The sequence below is a fragment of the Echiichthys vipera genome (genome assembly GCF_963691815.1).
Source record: "Echiichthys vipera genome assembly, chromosome: 17".
NCBI classification, from domain to species: domain Eukaryota; kingdom Metazoa; phylum Chordata; class Actinopteri; order Perciformes; family Trachinidae; genus Echiichthys; species Echiichthys vipera.
The window spans coordinates 7,043,055-7,062,654 of record NC_139842.1 but is presented as its reverse complement, the minus strand read 5'-3'; the positions used below and the strand labels follow the sequence as shown (position 1 = coordinate 7,062,654).

Below are 19,600 nucleotides of genomic sequence, written 5' to 3'. Positions count from 1 at the left end.
GACAGAAAAGGGTTTTTTGCAGAACATTACGATGTCACAGTGAAGTTAACCTTTTGGATAAAAAGTCATCACTTCATCATTTCATCCTATTAGATATTTGTGTGAAATGTTGTCATATTTTATGTTGGAATTCTTGAGTTATGGCCAAAAATGCATTCTGTGAAGTCACGGTGATCTCCACCTTTGACCTCCAAAATCTAATCAGGTCATCCTTGAGTCGAAGTGGTCATTTGTGCCACATTTGAAGAAAATACTTCTAGTGGTTCCTTAGCTATTGTGTTCACAAGAATAGGACGGACGGACAACCAGCGCCGAGGCACACCAATGAGACTGTCGCTCACTTTTAGATTTAAATCAAATGCTTATAGTTTTTCCATAACTCGTTCTCGCACCAGCATTTAATCTGCCTATGACCCTTAAATTCTGAACTAGTTTTCCTCTTTTGCAATCCTCATCACCTGTGCTACAGGAAGTACCACTTAGTGCAGTGGCTACCAATTATTTCTACCTCCACAGCCCCCTTCATCGACCGAAATGTATTTATTTATTACTTTTAGCTTACTTTGGGTTATGTTTATCCATTCCTTTAAGCTATTATCCATTTCTAATTACCAGTTATTCTTTTATTTTCCTTTTCTTTTACCTCTTCTCCATTTATCCATTACTGTTTACTAGCAGTTTCAACTATTTCACGTATCATTTACTTTTCAATTTAACAACTACCTACCCTTTATCCATTACTGTTAGCTAACTATTCCCAACATTTATCCACTACTTTTAGTTAACTGTTTCATCCATTCATTTCTTTCAGCAAACTACTTAGACTTTTCTGCTTGCTAATTAGCTTTCACACATTCTCAGCGTGTGGCGTTCAGGTGTTACTGCTGTGGTGGAAATATTCTGGAATATTTGTTGAGCTACCCTATAATGTTTTCAATGTTACCCCCTGGCAACTGCAAACATACCTTCTAGGGGGGAAATAATCCCTGGTTGGGAATCGCTGATTTGGTGTATATTTTTTGACATTGCCCCTATAAACCAATAAGGGTATTCAACTCCTGTGCAGATGGTCTTCTTATCTCAACGTTTACATTTTTAGGAGCTGCAGTAATGTCAGATGTTACAGAGAAGATAGAGACTGAATGTCTGCTTGAAACATACCAGTTTTGACTCCAGTGATTGATTCAAGGATGACATACTCACCCGTGCGCGTTCCAAGCTTCGCTTCTGTTCGCGGAAGGCAGCGGAACTTTTCAGGGCTAAAAGATGAAAAGAGCGAGGGCAGAGAGAAATAGAGACCGAGGAAATTAACATGGCAGTGTGTACATTCATGCCACAGAGGGTAAATATAGTGCAAAATGGCTTTGCATGGCCCTTTGCTTCTCCAGGTCAGTTTGAATGACTTTATTGATGGTGAAGATTATTGCTCTTATATTGCCAAAGCTTTTCCCTTCTCACATTTTGAGTGTCATGTCAGTGAAGTTAATGCTTCCTCTTCCTTTAAAAAGGCACATATGTATACTCCATGATAGAACAAAATGCATAATACTGGACAGTGGTCCCATTAACAGGTGAAGGGAGACATGTAGAGAGATGGACTCTGTGGGTTCCAGTCTAACGAGCCTCTTTGCAGCAGTGGAATTTATGGAATCTATTCAGAATTCACAAATAACTCAAGCAAGTCTTGCTGTAGGCCTATTATTATGCAAAAACCCAGGGATTAGTGGTGCCAAACACCTACAAGCCTAAAGGGTTGTGATGACACCAAAATGCTGAGTTAAATGCAGCATATCAGTACAGGCATTATGATTTTGCTACTAAACCTCAACTATTAAATAATAGTATATTGCATGTAAGAATACATATGCAGGCAGGTTATTGAGTAGCAACGTACACAACTTGAGCATGATGGGGATCAGTGTAAAAGCCAGAGTAGTAGAGTCAAGTAGAGTCCATTTCAGAAACATGCCTTTCATTCACACCATTTAAGATTTGATTTGCTCAATGACACTTTCGAGATTCAGTAACCGTACACAGCAGAGTTGTAAATTGAACTTTTTATACCTGGCAAATGTTTATTTGTTGACCAAGCGCCTATGAATGAGGAAGAGGCTGTAAGACAAAAAAAGATAAGAGGCAGTATTGAATAAGGAAGTTATTGAGGTACTGAACATAGATTAATTGCTGGTGTAAAGTACTGACTCTATAAACGTCACACATTGGTTTGTGGACTACCGTTGCTGTTGCCATCTTGTTTGTTTTTTTTGGAACCAGAAGTGACGAGGACAGACAATCCGAGGACACTATGCAAGGCACCATGGCAGGGACTTCTCCAATCACAAGGTAACCATGCCCTAGAGCACAATTAGGGGTCCCTGCTTAATTGTCTATTTGATTCTAAATGTGACCATCATTTTTTTTTAAATGAGCAGAATTTGGACATTTTAACCTCTTTTTGTGGTTGGATAAAAGTGTGAACTGTTTGGGTGCGGGGCTGCAAGCACTTAATGTCTCTTAGACATAAATCAGGCCCGCCACCATACCCCCAAACCAGACATCTCAAGGAGGTAAGAACTCTCTTTAGTTTAGCCTTGCTTTTATTCTTGCTGTGAATGCCATCCATGTCTCTGTGAGGCCTCATCATTATTCATGGCAAAGGGAGCACACTGCAGCATAATCTACCAAATAGCACTGCCATGCAATTTAAAATTATAAAAGCTAGTGTGCATGAAAACTATACCTGTGGGTTGAGATGTGTATTAGAAAGTAATTACGTGTATTTCCAACACAAGTGCTTGTCATGGGGTTGCATATTTTTGCATGGTTTGACTGCCAGTCTCAGTCAAATTGTGTCAGAGGCAGAAAATATGTTTATGAAACAAAGGATGCTTAGTTGTAGTCTTTTAGCATGCAACATCTTCATACAGTATTCCCCACTCAACCTGGCACTCACATTCACCACTGATCACCTTCAACCTTATACTCCATGAGCCAGTTTACGACACTACTACACAATCACACATACAGGATGTGCACACTGCTGGGTACAGAGAAATGTCTATCATGGTTTTGGCTCTCTGTCAGTACACTGGAATTGAAATGAACCAATGTCAGAGGTTAATGAGGGTGTCCACATCCATATTGGGTGGGTAGTGTGTGATTTGTCGCCCTTTGAATCACAGTTTCACAACTTTGGGACAATAGAGTTGCCTTGTTTGTATCTCAAACATACAGACAAGGAAACTTTGGCCAAACAGTGGGGGATTTGTGACTGGTGAGTCATTCCCCAATGGCTGCAGTACACACCTGACAAGGGAAGATACCACCTATATGGAAGTAAACACCTTCAAATTAAAACTGAAAGTCAGCACTTTCATAGTCACTGTTTCATTTCAAATTCAATGTGCTGGAGCTAACACAACTGAACATTTGTTGCTGCCCTAATACTTTCTGACTGCAGTGTGCACACACACACACACGCACACACGGTGTGACTAGATTAGAGACCCATGGGCAAGACTGCTGGTACCTGCTCAAGCCTGAGTTCACGTCGCTGAGCAATGTCACACTGCTGGTACACACGCAGACACACACAGACAGACACACACACACACACCCTTGGGACATCAACGCTCTTAGACCTCTCACCCATCCGCAAGGGGGTTTTGAACCTGCTTGTCAGTCAGCTACATGGGAAATGAGTGGTGGGATTGGGGGAAGGATGGATGGATGAGCACAAAATGAGGTTTTAGAAGCGGGGACAAACGTGAAAGGGATGGAAATGGATAGGAAGAAGATGAAGAGTCATAAAACTGAATGTAGGGAACATGGGAAGAGGAGATAAATGAGGAGAGGCAGCTGGTAGAAAAATGGAACAACAGACCAAAGGGCAAATGGAGGAAATAGAGTGGTGGGATGAGGTCTGAGAGAAAAGTGAGTGATAAAGAGACACAGAGCATAGGGGGTGGACGGAGGATGAGGGTAGAGCATGAGGGAAACACCACCATTACTAAGAGACATCAAATGGCTGTTTGTGAGACTATCGACCCAAAACAAGAAAGGAAGGCTTTCTCTGAGGTCTAATCTGATGTTTTCTGTAACAGACTGAAGGAAGGAGCTGAAAGATGAGGGCACTTGAGAAAGAGGATAGGATGTAAGCATGTGGATTGTCAATGAGAGGAGGAAAATAAATAGGAGAAACATAAACGGTGTAGAAAAGATAAGTCAGAGAGGGAGAGCAGAGGCGGAAATTGTTGTGCTCCATTAGTTTACTGTGGTTCTACCGCATGTCTTGTCTCTCTTCCAACCTCCATGAGAGACACTACAGGGACAATGATGATACAGGTGTGACACAATGATTTGAAAATAGGACATGATGGTAAATATCCCGAATTCTTGAAAGGTCGGGATCGACCCCAGGTGGCCCCCACCAATAGGAGCAGGGATACATCTTCAGTTGCATTCCCCACTGTCATTGGGTGTTTCAGCCTTTTATTCACAATACACCCTCTGCTGAGGCAGGCCCACCGCAGGCTGATCAGACCTGGGTGTGTGTCCCTAGCTTCTTGGAGCCCACCTGGGGTCTTTCCTCCCTATCCATAGCCACTGGCTGCAGCACTCAGCAGTCTCTGATGTTTCCCTGATGGTATGGCACAGAGCTTGGCGGCAGATCCCCAGCTAGAGGTTACTATTTGAGGGGGTATTGTGAGCTGTTGGTCTACGTCCACAAGCATTTCCTGGTCCCAAACGCCCTCCAACCAACCTGGAGTTCTTGGTTGATGCTCTTCTTCACGGATAAAGGATACTGACAGGAATGCTGGAGGTGTTCTGAGTGGAGTGGAGATGATCGCTTATCTTTTAACCTCAACAGATGCGGCCAAGGATTTTAGGACCTGATTATGCCTCCAGGTAAATCTGCCCTGCGAGAGGTTCACTTTGAAGCCAGTGAGGATGTGCCTGAGTGTTGCTGGTGTCACGCACAAAAGGTACGCTGGATCCTCACCCAACCACTGGTGGAGATTTGTGGGTGAGGGAATAACGTTGTATGTAGCTCTGAGAAGGAAACTAATTCTACCTGCCTCTATTTGCCACAGATCCTTCCAGCTGATCTTCCTCTTCTTGACACCTTCCCAATTCATCCACTGCCCCTGAGAGTGAGACCACCTTTGCGCATCCGGACCATGTACTACCATGTCCTTACTCTGACATTAACCATATCAAAACCCATACCTGAACTTAGCCATTTCTAAATGTAGTGAAGCTGCAGAACAACAGCCATTGTCACCTTTGTAGTACTTGTAGTAAAGGGAAACTAGTGTGTTTATTTGTGGTGCAGAACAAAATGTATCCCTGCAACAGGAAGTTGATTGCATAAAATAGTAAATAGTTTGCAGGGTTGCTAATTCAAGCATTTACCAGTTGAACAGATAACAAAAGGAAATACTAGCAGATAAGGTCGACAGCAGAGTGCACTTCCTGTGTGACAATGTGAGACTATGATGAGATCAAATGTCAAAGGGGGATGATGAAAATAAGCTGTACTGGTTTTCTTAAAAGCATGAAATGAAATGGGATTATCAGCATTCATGTGTAGGTCATTTAGGTTATTCGCTTATGCAAAAATGTATGTTCCCATTAAATGATTAACATCAGAACATGATGTTCTTCTCATGGTATTTGATGAACGGTATTTGTGACACGTGTACTTGCAGGCGCATGTTGTAGATGTCAACAGGGCACAAAATGAACACCATTTACCAGCCAAATACTGGTAAAATATGGGACTGGTAAATGTGCTTCACTCACCAGCCAAAAAAACAATGTTTTTATGTGGAAGGTAAATGTTTAACATTCACTAGCCAACTTTGCACCCTGGATGTGAACTAAAGGCCAAAAGCGTATAAGAACCACTAACACGCTGTAATCAAATGCATCTAAACATTTTGAGTTTTGATGATTGACAGGGAAATCTCTCAATCCCATAAGCAGCAAACGGATGTTCACAATGGCAGTTGAAGTATGAACTTGATTGAACCTTCTTTGAAGACTGAAACTGCTGTCTGTCGTGAGACGACGACACCGTCTTAACCACAGTCCAAGGCACTTCAGCGCACGGCTGTGTAGAAAGTAGTGAGGCTAAAGCGACATGACAGATTCTCACAGGCACTGACTGAATGAAAAAAAACCTCTGCATTAAACAAAGTCGTTTTATGAAAGGGATAGAAACTCAGTTGCTAGGCTTATTTTAGGCACACCTAGCTAAACCTAATGTGGTTTAAGGGAACAGCAATTGTTGAAAATGTTTAAAGAGGTATCATTCCAATTAATTGAGTTTTGTTGCATTATACTGAGAATTCTCATATTTATTCTACCCTCATTAGCTAGGCGTATCTAGATAATGAGGCTAAAACTGGAAATGATTAAACTAAAAATAACTTAGCCACAACTCTTACTTCTCAGTATAATGTCTTATGTTTTAAAGTTTTATGTATTTCGTCTCTATCTTTTACTTGTGCACTCTATACTTGCCTTGTGTTTCCATTTTTTTTGTTTCATCTTGCCACATTTTTCTATATACCGTATTACTCTCCTGCTGATTTTGCTTTGGTGAGACAAAGAAGACAAAACGTTCCACAATATATCACCTAGGGCTGTATGACATTTTTTTACTATTTAGGGAAATTTTGGGGAATGGATCGAACAAATAATCTGAATGAAAATAATCAGAACAGGCAACAATTAATTGTTTAGTGAAAGGTTGGACAAACCAACTTAACCTTTTTTTTAATATAAATATCATTTGGAATGAATGTGCTCAACAAGAGTCATTTCCATGTAGCGTTTAACCTCAGGGGCTGCATGATGCAATTAAATGATTTTAAAAATGGAGAAAACCACTTGTTTGCTGACAGGCTTATAACGTATGTTCTATCTTCTGTCCATTGTCACATCATTATGACATGGTTGAGAACATTTGACATGCCCCATGAATGAATGGGCCATTTACTGTTTTCTTTAAAACACATTGCTGTCTACTTACGTGGCATGATCCCTTGCTTGACCAACTCTTCTCTGGATCTTCTCTGTTGTAGCTTCAGCTGGAGAACTGAACACCAAGGCAAAGACAGACAAAAAGAAGAAGAAACAAAAGTCAGTCACTGCAGAATGAATAGAGACCAACCATACATCAACTCTACCTCACTTCTCACCCACAGAAAGCAACAAAAGTTGTGACATTACTCATATTATCGGACAACATAAAAAAACAAGGCTTACTGTCTAAAAATGTTTTAGTAATAATGGGGACTTCTAAGGTGCTCTACAGAAGTCTGTATCTACCCGGTTAGCTGCTGCTGATCAGAATTAGTACTCTGCGGTCCTCTGTGAGAAGATGTACAAAGGCTATGTCAAACACTACAGAGGGAAGGGTAACACACAAACATGAACACACACTCACAAAAACCACTGCGCAGACACACCAACCGTTTCCTGTTTCAAGTATTTGATTAAATAGCAGCACACACACAAAAGAAAGAGATCTACATCACAGTGTTCAATGCGACTTCATTCATACTGATGTTTATCACTTTCAATTATTTTCCCGATTCAGGTGTACGGAGGCTCAGACACTGACAAGTTTCAAAATGGAACTATAATTAAAACTCCTAAAGCTACCTGCTATTTGGATTCTGGGGTCATGGCGCCATGTTCACATGCTAAGTAGTTATCTGACTCATCACGTTTTTTGGCCGACTTCACATTTTCTCTGGCAACATATCAGTAAAAGAGTTTGAGGACCAAACTTCCTCAATGAAAAAGATCAATTACCAGGAAATTATCTTTTGCAGATTTGCAGCTGCTGTGCTGTATATCTGCGTCATGAAGTCAGCATGCAAGTGTAATAAAATACGGCATCTAAAAACATTTCTGGTTGAGGGCTCTTTTACCCAAATCTTGCCCATCTGCAGCGACAATATTAGCTCACACCTTTGCACCGCAGAGAGAAAAGTGGGTTACATGTTTTGGCGACTACCAGTAATAAGATAGTACTTAGAACACATGACCTTGCCTACAGTTTAAACTGTATGCTGTTAATATGTAGTTAAATACCCGTTACAAATTTTCTAACCATGCAAACTTACTGTAAGTGTATAATTCCCTCCAAGGGACATATTGTTTTTAAGTGTTACGTAGTGTGAACACAAACTTCATTACTGCATCATTCTCTTGGATCAGAGCTTATGTTTAAAGGACAAATCCATAAAGTCGAAATTTACTGCTGCCCCTTCTGGGCTGCAGCCAATCACCCCAATGACATTCATACTGTACTGTAGCTCAACTTCCCTCAGCACAGCGTTCCTACACCACATACTGAGACCTCACATGGGGTCACTCGATCAGAATTCAGCTCAAGTTTATAAAGCCGACAAACGAATATTTGTCTGTACAGGAACTGCATCTTAAAGGAAGGTTGCATGCCAGAAATGAAGCAAATGATTCACAATACTGTTATAATACATTTCCACATTTTGTAAATAAATGTAGATGTTGCCACACTATAACAATGAATTAATGAGTAGTAAATTGTTCTAAAACTACACTTTTATGACACAACACAAAAAACACATACATCTTTTTAAGCAGTTATTCTATGTGATCCAACAAACTGTAGTTGAGCCTGAACTTTTCAACCACTTGGGAGCCATATTAGGGTTCATTTGGAGTTGTGTTTCTGGCCACCTGCTTCATGTAAGTCCAATATTCACTCCGCTTTTAGCTCTGTTTTGGTCGCTACCAACTCCCGAGGGAAAGATCTGACCTTAAGGTCTAAATTCTGCACTATGTTCAGAGTTCATCTGCTAAATGTGTCTGCTGTTTGGGCTGGGACATGAAGGGTACAATGGGATTTCAGGCCAAAAACAAAAGCGGTTAAGGAAAAGCGAACCCAAACAGTAAAGTTGTCTGCTGGAAAACCGAACAAATGAGCTGAAAGACATTGAGGGGAACTGCAGAGTCAGGTTATAATTCTGTGGTTTTCGTCACTATGAGTGATGAAGGCAAACTGACTGCCCAGTGAGTCAGAGAGTTGGGATTACATTAAACTTTTAATAAAATGCACTGTGCACTGTATAGAGGACTGGCCCACAACCTGCCTGAAACTGCATCCTAAACTCATTCTCTTAAACCTCTCATCTACTTCTTTCATCCTCTGGTGCACATCCCTGGTACTCTTACCATCTCTACACAAAGAGACAAGAGAGGAAAGAATGCTTATCTTTCTCATGCATCTGCCCCTCTTGTTCCTCTTTCTCAGTTACCGCAAGTATGCAGAGCTGTATGCTTTAAAGTCTATGTTCTTGATTTTTTAAATGTATGTTTTTCTAAACAATAGAGAAGATTCTTGTTCTGCTGTGGCCTATTGCAGGCAAAATCTGCAGTCCCTCTGTGTGTGCTACAGTAGCCCGAGATAAAAAACATTCATCTTTCTTTGATTTCTGTGATGAGGACGGGGCTGACGCAGGATGGTGCAGTTTCTCTCCTTGGCAGCGGGAAATATTTCACTGGGTCCTGCAGGCAAACATGGGTAGACTAACAAAACAAACACTAACACTCATACTCATTACGAGCATGCAAAACATTTGCAGGCATACACGTGAGTGCATATTAAAAATGCAGAAATAAACTCACATTTTAATGCCTCAGCTTACGGCTGCATCGTGTGAATATACACTCAAAAACACACACACACACACACACACACACACACACACACACACACATAGGCAGATGATTTGTGCCAAGAGATGACAGGCAAGTCATGCAATGTGCTGATACAGAATGTATTCTGGGAAAGTGAGCTCATTGCTCTAATGCCACTACATAACAGCAGGTGTAACTTGAAAACAAGAGCAATGCTCATAATCATACACTTAAGGCTACTACATACAAGCTACATTTAAGAGAAATCCTTGATTGCTTGTACAAAGAGCAAACAAAACAAAACACCTTATGAAAAAGTATGTGAACTATGAATTCCAAATAATAATTACTACAGCAAAGGGGGGTCATTTGAAACAGGGATTCTCCAAAAGATCTGTGGCCAAACTGCAGCCGCTTTTCTCACGAGAGACAATTCCAACTCATTAAGTGTGACAACTGTCTAATGGTGTGAAAATATTGCAGACACAGGCAACTACTACGATCTGTGTAAATGCTGCTTCAAATAGATTTGAAGTATATCTCTTGCGACCCGTGTGGATTAACTTAATTTGCCCATGATCCCATTATTAAGAAGTGCTATACTAATAGACTGTACTTCCTTAACTGCCTGCTTCTGTACTGCAATGTTTGCCGATGTTTCTGTCAATTCTTTTTCAGATTTCAGTACAGCACTTCCTGTACTTTCCCCCTGCTGTTTTCATCTTTAACCTGTGGTCCTCCTCTCTCGCCCTCTCACTCAGTCTTCTATTTGTGTCCATTTTGTATCTGCTTCAAACTCAATCCTTCTGGACGGCCAGCTACATTAAAAGGAACATTACTGGAAATCGCCAACACACAAACAAACACAGACACACACACACATGGGAGGAGAGACAGTTCAGAATAGTGTGATCACACACGGGTGATCACCCTGTAGAAATATGCCTGGCCACAATCCACAATACATACCTCTGTAACAATCAAAATCTTGAAACAAGCACCTCTTTCAATAAACTGTTGCTTACACATATCTAGTCTTTCAAGTATAATTACATGTAAAAATAAGCAAGCAAAAGCAACAAAAGTCAAAAATGAAACCTTATTAGGGGCTGATTCAGCCCATGGGATTACAATTTAGGCTTCTCTGAAAGTCTCTTGGAGTTCGCAGAGTTCCCTTTACATTTATTATTAGTTTCCTTTTCTAAACTCAGTCCAAACCCTTCTCAGTCCAGCTCATGTCGCTACAGTCAACAGGTGGTTGAGTTCATGTGCTCGTGGCAAAGTGTGCTGAGCCCCGGCTGGCTGAGTCCCAACTGTAACCCGGCCACATGAAAGTATTTGATCCACTTAACACCTGAGCCTAGAATATAAACCTGGAAGACATTCTGAAAATGGACTATACACTTGAAACAGTCGATGCAGTTTGTAATATGATGTGTTGTTAATTCACATTAAGCTGATTATATAGCCTGAGTGGACATTTCGCCAATCACCACATTTGTTCTCCAAAAAAGATCCACCATTGAAGTCAACGTATTCTCCTGACAAGTTACATACGTTTAAAGTCATATCATTTGTTGCACGTTTTACTGTATTAAGCATGACACTCTACAGTTATCCCACCTTGTCTGAGACTCTGACAGGCCTGGCGCTCTAACTCAAACCGTAGGGCTCTCTCATCCATGCTTCTGCTGATTGGCGGAGGCTTGAGAGGGGCAGGGTCAATGCTGACACAAGGCAGCTGTTCCAGCATGGCGATCAAATAGGAAATCACTCTGAATGAGACTCAGGTAAAGGCACAAAGAAAAAACAAGGGAACACAGGAAGTGGGCTACAGCTGAGTCCGAGTGTTGGACTGTTGGTGTCCATACATCCGCAAAACGGAACAACGTAATCCTTTTTGTCGACTGCCAAGTTGCTGGAAACAGCTGTTATTAGTGAAAAGAAAGAATATTCCTCAAAGCAAACTAACAGAAAAGAAGGGGTTGTGCAAAGTTTCTGAAATAAAAATTTGTTTTAAAACTGTATAAATACAAAGCTACTGTACTGCACAACTTTAGAAGAGCTGCTGCTGTGTTTGCTGCAGCTACAGGACTGACTAAGATGTGTGTGTTCAAATGTGTTTCAAGTGTCAGTGAATCCGTGATCAAGCAGTCTGTCCCAGCTGTTGCTGCTCTCAGTCCTTCAGCTGCTGACAGACACAAACAGGCGCACACGAGCACACGCACATGCACGCACACACGCACACCCACACATACATTCTGATTGGAGCCCCTTTCCTCCTAAAACTTACTTACTCTGCACTTCTGATCTGAGATCAGTGTTGTGTCAATGAAATACACCCATGTGAGCACTTCTCTGCCCTCATACATAAAATCATTACAATCACACACACACACACACACACACACACACACACACACACACACACACACACACACACACACACACACACACACACACACACACACACACACACACACACACACACACACACACACACACACACACACACACACACACACACACACACACACACACACACACACACACACACACAAACACACACACACACAAACAAACACACACACACAACCACACACACCAATACAGATGTCTTTCTGCTCATATTTCTGACTTTTGTGTTTGCCAAACTTAGGGACTCAATACGTATACTATTGTTCAACATAAGTTAAGAGGTCTGTCTCCGCCACACAGCGAGGCAGTGCATATTTCTCACATAAAGTGTTTTAAGAAACATATTTTTTGTGTAGTGTTTAGCTTTAAAATGATAGAGTCTGCCAGGCCAGGTGGAGGTAGAGGTACATTACATTTTCAAAGATCTTCTGCCCCACATAGATGTTTTTATTTCATATAATGAATCTTTATTTCTAAAATGACTAATAAACATTTCCCATTCGTATCACCTATAATTTTCTAAGGTCATTAAGAAATTGTGCCACTGGATGAGCCAGAAAACCCGAACAAGTGAATACAAAGAAAATCAAACCCACCCAAGTATAACCCTTTATACGTTTTTAATACTACAATGATTTTCAACATAGGATGACCATTATGAAATTTAATATTAAAAGCCTTATCTCTTCTACCTCTTTTGAGAAAGGTTTGTCTCTGAAGCCAACAGCTAGCGAAGGTTTAGCCATTGTGATTTTTTTCTTGGGGCGGCACGGTGGTGTGGTGGTTAGCACTGTCGCCTCACAGCAAGAGGGCTGGGGCCCTTCTGTGTGGAGTTTGCATGTTCTTCCCATGTCTCCCCGGGTTCTCCGGCTTCCTCTCACAGTTCAAAGACATGCAGGTGTTATGGTTAATTGATGACTCTAAATTGCCTGTAGGTGTGAATGTGAGTGTGAATGGTTGTCTGTCTCTGTTTGTCTCTATGTGCCCTGTGATAGACTGGCGTCCTGTCCAGGGTGTACCCCGCCTTACGCCTGATGTTCACTGGGATCGGCTTCAGCCCCCCCACGACCCTGATAGGGACAAGGTTGAAGATGGATGGATGGTTTTTACTTGGAGAAAAATAAAAAATAATAACCAAAAAAAACATAATCTATATCTGCAACCATTGTTCCAGCTGACTGTTCTCTTTCAGCAGGTCATTAAAGTGTCTCTCTCTCTCTCTCTCTCTCTCTCTCTCTCTCTCTCTCTCTCTCTCTCTCTCTCTCTCCTCTCTCTCTCTCTCTCTCTCTCTCTCTCTCTCTCTCTCTCTCTCTCTCTCTCTCTCTCTCTCTCTCTCTCTCTCTCTCTCTCTCTCTCTCTCTCTCTCTCTCTCTCTCTCTCTCTCTCTCTCTCTCTCTCTCTCTCTCTCTCTCCCTCTCTCTCTCTCTCCCCCTCTCTCCCCCTCTCTCCCTCTCTCTCCCTCTCCCTCTCTCTCAGCTACTCCTCTCCCTGCTTGTCAGTATAAAACACCTGTTCCCGTCCATTGACAGTTTCATTCATCTCCATTATTAAGGGTCTGTCCCAGGCGGCACCAGATAATATGACATGACATTAAAAGGTGAGAGAGGGCCCTTTCAAGGTGAAAAAAACAAAGAGCTCCCTTCTCATCTGTCGGTTAGCATTACAATGAACTAATGGTGCTTGTCATGTTCACATTATGTTGATGAAACAAATTAAGCATTAGCGGCACTGCTTCAAAAACAAAGAAATTGTTGGGGGCATAAATGACTGGAAAGGGATCTGTGTATTTTTGTGCAAATGTTAAATATGCAGGATGATGCGTTTGTGGGTGCATTTTTGTATCAGAGGGTGTTAATATGAAAGATGAGGTGTCCCCAGGCAAAGAACTCCTCAGTCTTACAAGAGAGGGGGGAAAGAATCGGGCTCTGATCCACCATTACTTCAGATAAGGCCCCAAAACAATAAGCTGGCAGGAATAATCCTGTTTTGCTCGGTGTGTTTGTGTGCATGTGTGTGTTTATTCTTAGAAAGTGTTTATCTACATGTATGTGTGAACAAATTGACTGACTAATACATCAGTATATTTATCTAACAGAACGAGTATCCAAAGATGTGTTTGCACGTCTCTGTATCTGACTCAGTTAAGTATTTGTAAAGTGTGTGCTCATATCAGTAATACATTACATCACAGTTAAAGCTAACAAATTGCTCAGGGCTCCAAGACGACTGTGATGGACTGTAACTATCTAACTTGCTGTCCCACACACAGAGTTCGAGCCTGCTATGTCAGTGGAAGCAGATGTTAATCACTGTTTATTAATAAACAGAAACAAAGGTATCAAAGTAGATGTTTGGAGATAGGGTTGCTGAGGTCCAGTGGAGGTGAAGGGGGTATTTCCTCTTATGTCTGTGCAAGTGCTTGAATATCTCAACATATATATAGTAGAAGTTTTCAAACTGTGGAGGACGGAAGGAGAGATGTGAGCTAAAGATACTGCGTGACAAGAGACAGGCACTTCCTAAATGTTCAACATTAAGACAAGCATTAACAGCAGTCACTGTGCAGAAAGCAATAATGTGCTTTCACATACGGTTAGTCTTGCATTGCCAGTGCTGTGTCAGCACTGGAGAAAAGTCTGGCTGCACGAGTTAACATTCTGGGATAGGAGAAAGAACTGTTCCTGCTTGTTTGTATTTCTTTAAGCTAATCACAGTGGTCTTGGGCTGCACTTAGCTCCAGACGCAGCAATGGTACCCTTGCAAAAAAGATGGAAAGGGAGGGGAATGCCAGCTGAAATAGGCAGCCAAAGGCAGTCTACATTCAGTGAGTCAGACTTACATACAGTATCCAGGCCCTCGTGCAAAATGGTCAAAAATACCAGAACAACTTCCTACTATGCTACACAGATGCATGCAAACAAGGCCTGAAAGCAACCACCATCGACACAATTACTTGGGAACCCTCAGACAAATACAGAGTCACCTGGAGGTTCGAAATCCAGAGGGGTCTGCAGAGCTTTAAAGAGCTGCACCAGTGGGACGAGATTTTGCATTGAGACTTTATAGTCACAAGGGGCGCAGCGGGAAACCAAGAGCGCTGATCTAAGGGTCCCGCGGGACTTCAGGGTGCATAATACGGCACCCCTAAAATCTACGGAATACTTTGTTTCTATTTGAACAAAACTATCACCTCTGTGTTACTATCGTATAAAAAGTAGCAGCATTGGTTAAACTGTACTGGTAGAAAACCAAACATTTTTTGAATCAGGGGATCACCAAAAGCTCTCAAAGACCATGAAATGCTTTACCAAATGTTATGGTAATCTACGTATATAGTTGTCAAGGCATTTCACTAATAAACAAAACTCTCAATCTTATGGTCGTGCTAATAGGAAAAGTCAAGAGATCACAAAAATCAGTATGATTCATTGTCTGCACACCATGAATGTCTTTACAAGTTTCATTTCAATCCATCCCATAGTTGTTGAGATATTTATGATATATATGATTATATGAGCTTCAAGATATTAAGCTAATGCATAATGGTATCTGGATACAGTTTACGGTATTTGTTATGTTAAGGCCAGGGATCTACAATTTTGTTATTGTGGAGAAGCAGTTTCATAGAAATGTGGCTTATGAAAAGCTGCATTATGGATTCAAAAATATCACCTATAACTTTTTCTTCAATTAAAGTCCTTGTATGATTACATTTTTATTCACTTAACTATTAATGGCTATAAATGCAATCTCCATATTTTCCACTGTTATTTATTGTTACATTCCATCTATGCTCTTCCTAAAACAGCACAAAGGTGTAAAGCACAAAGTCTCAAAGAAACTCCAGCTTGAACTCCTCTTCCCCCCTGGTGATGTTGTCATGTCTGCGAAAGTTCTTTGTAATCCTGTATATCACTTTTTTTAATAACTATTGGGACCGTACAAAATTCTATATGTAATACTTTTTATTTAGGCCACTAAGGAATAACTCACCTCAAAATGAAAATGTAGTTATTAACTATTGATCCACATGTCACTCAAACTGAAGTTCGTGTGCAAACCAAAGAAAAAATGAGTTAGTTACATATCACTTTTCCTACACACTATAAAAAAAGAATGGGATCCTAGTGTGTTTTGACAACAAAAAATGCTTAAAATGTCTGTATGGGTGAAGCACAATCCATGTTTTTTAGGGCCGTGAATTGTTCTTTTGGCCCAAAAGCCCAAAGAGTTGTCTTAAGTTGCCACATGAACACTGAGCCTCCTTAAACTCACACATGAACTCTTCCTTTGACCGTATAATCTATTTTGTTCTTCCTCACCGTATCCCCATTTCCTGAGCCAATGTTGGTTCTTCACTTAAAATCACCCTACACCAACCAACCAACCCCCCTATGACATTACATCTCTCTTTGCTCTTAACCTCTACTCTCTCCGACTGGTTTAAATAGCAGGAACAGCTGGCCTCGTTGCTATATCCAGAACCACTTCATCTGTGCACACTGTGGCTAGAGTTGCACACACGGCCACATATAAAAGGGTTATTCAGGGCTGATTCACAGGAGTGGAAGAGGACTAAAACTAAACCAAAATCCATCAGATGGCATTCTGCTCATGCACCACATATTCACATTTGTTTGTCTTAAAAAAAATGCTAGTTGTAGTACCTATATTTGACAGAAGATGGGGGCATGCACCGTTTTAAAATAGAGGGCTCCACAGTGCATTCCTGTCAAACCAGGAAAGTCCTTTGACCACATGCCTCAGATTATTGTCAGCTGTTTACTTCCTGTATCAGATGTACTCATATTGCATTTCCAAAACACACACACACACACAAATAAGATCTCTGTGCTGAAACTTTTTCCATTCAGCGTAAAACGGTTTACACTTAGGGCATCATGTCCTTTTGACTTTTTATTACGATTTATATGAATCTCTCTGCATAAATTAAATATTTATTTCTGCTCCAGACTTTACTTTAATTGGTCAAATGTTCATGTATAACACGTTGAAAGCCAAAAAATAATGCTATAAATATCACAAAGATTCCTGTGGCGTCTCTCTTTTTCATAGTCACGTAACATGGGTTGTTTTTTACTGAATTAAAAGAAAACTTGCCCACTAGGGGTTCATGACAGAATAAAAGTAGTTTAAATAATCTCTATGTAAAGGTCTCATTCATGTCACACAAACACAAAAATACTCAAAAGAACTTCAAATAATGGAAAACTTTGCCATAATATATTTCAATGTTGGATCAATATTAAACAGTACTTGTGAACAAAAAGCAAAAAACATTCAAATGACAATATGCTGTGATGCCAGTGTATGTTCTGTTTAATAGTCTTTGCAATCACTGCATAATCTAATCCAAGCCTGCACAACAAGACACCAGCTAAATGCCTCCAGCTGGAGAGGGCTGCATTTTAACTGTGGAAAGAACGAGCAGCAACCACAGCTATTATTTTAACTTTTTTGTTGGGGTTGCACTGTTAATCCAAAATGTGTTGATATTGCAATATGAACTGGTGCAATATCAAAATCACAGGATGGTGCAATATTTGTTAAAGGCAAATTTCAGTATGTGTCAAAATACCAGTGTGAATGAAGTATTGTGGTGCAGCAGAGAAGTTCCGACCTACAAGTAGGAATACACGCTGCAAAAGCAGCACCTGCTGATACCTGCCACCTCTGTGCCATCGGTGCACCTATCCTCCACACTGGGACTGATCAATAAAAGGTAAGTGTGACTGTTTTGATTGAGAATCATCATTAGATGTTGGGTAGGCTGTATTGCTGTGCATCATTATTCCTGCAGGAAGATGCATTGTGTTCTAAAAATAGATGTAGAAAAAGGAGTACTTGATCGGCCCTCGAGGAATTGATGCGATCCCTCGATCTTGGAATTAACTGCTCGTGCCCATCCCTACTGTTTATATAACAGGGGCGAAAGTAGTTTTAATTTTGCCAGTACTATCATAATGACCATACAGTCTGATACTGGCCCATAGTGTGAGGGCACCAAAAAATACACTTAATTATTTATTAAAGTCTACTTATAGAGCATTCACTCGGACTTCTGATCAGTCTTGGACTTTTTATCACACTAGTATCACTCTTTCATCTCCCTGTATCAGTTTTTGATTACCAATAAATTGCATACAATTAATTTCAACAACACAATCATTTTATTAACATTTTTTATCTGAACAGTTCTCAGTGCGCGTGTGCTCATTACTTGTGTGCCCAGCTAGGTGTAAATGCAATCTGAACAGCGTAACGACAATCGCAAGAAAGAAATCTGCCCAACAAATAAATAGGTCACATAACTCCACCTCGTTCTGCTAGCTTAAGTAAGAAAAAGCTACAAGTAGTAGCCATAGCTTGCAAACAATTATTTAAATGTGAATTATGCCTGTCCATGCATGTGCATCCTTGTGCAGTGTGCACATGGGAAAACAGAGACCTGCACTAAAAACATTTTTCCATAGCGTTACTAGTGGCAAAAAACTCCAAAGGGTACCTTTAGTGCCAGGTGTAAAATTGGCCTTAGTCATTAAATCTGAACCCAGTTTCAAAATCAAGAATGTTTGACAGCCTGCCTTAAAAGCACAGCTTTTTAAAAGCACCTTTCATCCTATGAGATGTACCTTTAAGAACTTCCTATTATATGTATTTTTCTACCCAGAGACACACAAGTCTTAGTGTTTGGGTCAAGTTTAAGGTCAACTTTGTTGTTTAACTGTCATTTCAAGAAGTGCACTTCACTGAAATACGGTATGTATACAATTTTTATCTCTACTCTGAGTGTGTGTGTGTGTGTGTGTGTGTGTGTGTGTGTGTGTGTGTGTGTGTGTGTGTGTGTGTGTGTGTGTGTGTGTGTGTGTGTGTGTGTGTGTGTGTGTGTGTGTGTGTGTGTGTGTGTGTGTGTGTGTGTGTGTGTGTGTGTGTGTGTGTGTGCGTGTATGTAAGCAAGCTCACCCGAAGTGTGTGTGCATTTGGCAGACAGCACTTGCTGTTTATAATGAGGTAATGGGAAGTGAGACCGAGTATGTCTGAAATGTAAACACTAGCTCTACAGATGCTTAAAAAAACATGGCAGACAAACACCCTCTCTCCTTCTGGGGACATTTGCGTCTATGCATCTTTATACGGATAAATAGAGAGATATTAGCCCCCACTCATGTCAGATGTAATCAAGTAGAGAATAAGCCTGCGTTTTTCTGCTTATCTGTTTTAAATAATTTCACAATGTGAGTTCCCTCCGATGGACCCTTTTACCAAACAAATCTTTGTTTAAGTCGAAGAAGTTTAATTTTGAGTGTAAAAACTGCCACTTACAGTCCTTCCTCTCCTTGACTGGCAGCAGGTTTGGGTAAGGCTGCAGGGACAACTCTTGCAGCTCATTAGCCACAACTTCTCTCTGAGGGCTGGGGATGAAGGCAACTGCATTTGGTCTCCCTCCAAACATGGTCTCCAT

At 40.9% G+C, this 19,600-nt stretch overlaps 1 protein-coding gene across 1 annotated transcript in view; it reads right to left on the bottom strand.

Moving 5' to 3' along the window:
• LOC310959761 (myocardin-related transcription factor A-like) overlaps positions 1-19,600 on the bottom strand; it is a gene marked incomplete at its 5' end in the record, with an annotated part of 33,036 nt that extends 13,436 nt beyond the window's left edge. Inside the window, 3 exons of the mRNA XM_083931220.1 lie at positions 1,204-1,259; positions 7,040-7,105; positions 19,462-19,600. Coding sequence (XP_083787346.1) covers positions 1,204-1,259; positions 7,040-7,105; positions 19,462-19,600 — 261 coding nt within the window. The remainder of the gene's footprint in view (positions 1-1,203; positions 1,260-7,039; positions 7,106-19,461) is intronic.